This window comes from Kryptolebias marmoratus, linkage group LG22, assembly GCF_001649575.2.
Source record: "Kryptolebias marmoratus isolate JLee-2015 linkage group LG22, ASM164957v2, whole genome shotgun sequence".
In the NCBI taxonomy this organism is placed as follows: domain Eukaryota; kingdom Metazoa; phylum Chordata; class Actinopteri; order Cyprinodontiformes; family Rivulidae; genus Kryptolebias; species Kryptolebias marmoratus.
The window spans coordinates 22,001,621-22,004,891 of NC_051451.1; the positions used below are offsets into that span (position 1 = coordinate 22,001,621).

At 36.1% G+C, this 3,271-nt stretch overlaps 1 protein-coding gene across 2 annotated transcripts in view; it reads left to right on the forward strand.

The window, feature by feature from the left end:
- zmp:0000000760 (collagen alpha-1(IX) chain) overlaps positions 1 to 1,566 on the forward strand; it is a 16,618-nt gene extending 15,052 nt beyond the window's left edge. Inside the window, exons 26-27 of one of the 2 annotated variants that reach the window (XM_037973615.1) lie at positions 587 to 664; positions 940 to 1,566. In XM_037973615.1, the coding sequence (XP_037829543.1) occupies positions 587 to 664; positions 940 to 1,127 (266 nt within the window). In that variant the 3' untranslated portion in view covers positions 1,128 to 1,566. The remainder of the gene's footprint in view (positions 1 to 586; positions 665 to 939) is intronic. The other variant, XM_017413060.3, reaches the window with a different exon arrangement.
- The last annotated feature ends 1,705 nt before the right edge of the window (positions 1,567 to 3,271 follow it).

Here is a 3,271-nt window from a genome sequence, read left to right on the forward strand (position 1 = left end):
TTGTCATTTGTAATCATCAAAATTAAACGAAATAAACATTTGAAATATATGAGTTTGTATGTAATGTATGAATATAATATACAAGTTTCACTTTTTAAATAGAATTACTGAAATCAATCTACTTTTTCATGATATTCTAATTTTATGACCAGCACCTGTATAACAAAAACTATAACCTGTTTTATAAACTTGAGACCTGGAGTTTAAAAGAAAAGACAAAATAGGACCAAATCTGTGTCACCACATGCTCACATTTGGTTTGTAGCTTCTGGATCTACAACCATTGCACTGTTGAAATCCTCTCCCACTGATCACTGTAGTTTCTGGAAGTGCATGTGATTTGGCTTTTTGAACTAAAATCTTGAACATATTTTAAAACTTGATGTTACGAGGCCAGAACTTGATGTCACAGTCATATTACATTTCCATGCAAGGCCAGTAAAATCAAAGAATGTATACAAGTTGTTCCAAACATTTATTTAACAGTGATCACAGTAAAAGTATAGGGTCTTTAATCAACGTGAATGGTTTGAGTTGAGCTGATCCTCGGAGGAATAGTAAGTCTATCTCTTTGCTCTGTTTGCAGGTAACAGAGGCGAACGAGGCGATAAAGGAGCCAAAGGTTATAGCCTACCAGGCTTCACTGGAGATCAGGGATCCAGGGGTAATTTCAACTTTAGATATGTCATTTTTGCTTGTTCATTGTTGACAAACTGCATTGAACTGATTCTGAGCCTTACATTTTAGAGAAATTGGGTGTTTGACTTAGAATGCCTGTTACAGTAAGCAGAATGTCTCATTTGCCAAAAAAAAAGAAATCTTATTTCTCTGGAAGTACTCGCTTCTTGGAATTTGGAATTTGTAAAAAACAGTCTTACTCAGCTAACTGAGCAGACTGTAAAGCCTGAAGACTAAACAACATTTCTGCCTCCTTCACAGGTCAGGGTGGACGTCCTGGCAGAGCCTTTAACGGCCAGCCCGGGAAACAGGGTGAGAGGGGACATGGAGGTCGACCGGGTCTCAGGGGCCACCCAGGTCTCAGAGGACCTCCAGGGGTTTGTGTCACCTCTAGGTGTGCTGAGCTGAACTCCACCAGTGGGACACCAAGGCTGAGGAACCAGCCTTAGAGGGAAAAGAAGCTATGTGGAAGAAAATTAATGAATACTTTAGGACGAAAGATTTGTGCTTGTTTATACAAAATGTTTGAATGAATTGAACATTTCATGTAAATATGACAAATAAAACTGAACTGAAAACTTAAAGCAAAAGCTATCAAAGAACAACACCTGAACTGGAGAGGTATCAAATAAATTTGTATAAAACAACCTTAATCAGTTAAGTTAGTTAATTTTATACCATTATTTAAATTGACCTACTCACGCCTAATTTGTCTTTAAACTTCTGCTCTTTATAATAAAAATTAGAAAAATAAATATTAATGTCACAGCATGTCATTTGAGAAGCAACAACCAAATAATGTTTGTGTGTAAAAAAGAAAACAGTTCAATTTTGTCCCATTCTTATTTTTTCCCCAAACATAGTATTCTGCTAACTTGATGGTTTATTACACAGACTTTAAAGAAAGTGGCTACTTCCAGGAAAAAGTCTGGACCAGGGATTTCACAAAGCTTTTGGCAAGTGAGTATGTGAATAATAGTCTGTCTAACACTGCAGTCACCAGCAAACTTTAATTATTCACATCAACAAACCACTACCAGTGAAGCTGTTTCCAAAACCAACCCCCTGCCAAAAACACGTTTTTAGTCAAGACAAGTCTTTAGTGTCGTATTTCAAAGAGGAAGTGCTCCAGTTTAGTTAATTATCTAAAGTTATTGACTGTTATCTAACATAAACCTCATATGTAGCTTGTATTAGATAGAGTGGTGTGTTCCAAACAACAGTGAGAACTGTTTCTTTCCAAACTCCAGATAAATTAAGGCAAATTATTAAAATCCTCATTATTCCAAAAGTGGCTGCATGTTGTAAAACTTTACAGAGGGCTTAAGCATTTACAAAGAAACAAGCTGTTTTTTCAGGTACAAATGAGTTTCTTTAAATTTGCAAACCATGGCGTCGGTTTGGGAGTGGAGGTTTTCTCCCAAACAGAATTACTTGTATTTAGGATAAAAAAGTAAAAAATCTAGGAGAGCACTGTGAGATTTTATATATAACACAATATATTTTACTTTGGTGCAGGAATCTTAAAGTAGGTATGCTGATGCAGAAATCTTTACTAATGTGAGCAGCTTTAAAAAGAATTAGCGTATTTCTGGTTGTTTAATCATAAACACTTTGAATGGGGTTCTGATTGGTGTGCTATAATAGACTCAAGTGTAATTGTTTAAGTAAGTGCATTTTCTTTTTGTAAACTGCTTGAGAATATCAGTTGAAACCATAAGTATCTTAAATGAGATTCACTGGGAAACAGAAAAATTATTTACTAACCTGTTTTGTCTTTTTTCCCCTCTGGAATGAGTTTTAGAAATTAGTACAAATCACACTAACAGTGGGATTTCCCATGGCATGCTGCTGTTGGAGGGGTGGTTCTGTGACTTTTCAGCTAAAAATCCTGCTGATGGGGACATTTCCCTGTTTTGGGATTTTTCATTCACTATGGGGATAGACCTCAGCAATCCTGCAGCTCAGACAGATATACACAAATCTCTTATGAAAAATAATGATTTATCTGTCATAACTCACTCTGACAAAGAAACACCCTTTAAATAAGAAACACATGAATCTGCTGCTTCAAATTTATTTCTTAAGAAGCCTTTAAAGTGTAGATCATTATCCTCCACTCCTTTTTGTGAGTGCTGCATCACATGTACCATGCTGCTCTGTTTCATTCCTTTAAAGTGTCCGTTTCTGTCATGGAAACTATTAGTAATCCATGATTATGCTGATTTTGCTCTCTGAGCTCAACAACTTGCTTGAGGCGTGCTCACTATTTATCTTTGTGGCAAACCAGAGAAGTGATCATGATAAACACGGCTTAATGCCTGTGAGCTGATTAAAATGTCCCAGTACAGTTGAGCCTCAAAGTGATGGCACTAAATCAAAAGTTTTTTGAGGTTTTCTGCTGTCTTCTATCCAGTCTGTTATTTCAAAGCTTCAGAGCTTATTCCAAACACTGTAAATGTTAGCTGGTATGAATAATAAGCAAGCAGTGTTGTGTTTTCTTAAAGTGAAACTGAGAAGAATGTTGAGGCTGTCACTGAAAGTATTACACAACATGTACAGTTTTTATACATAAACATGTTGGTACAATCAG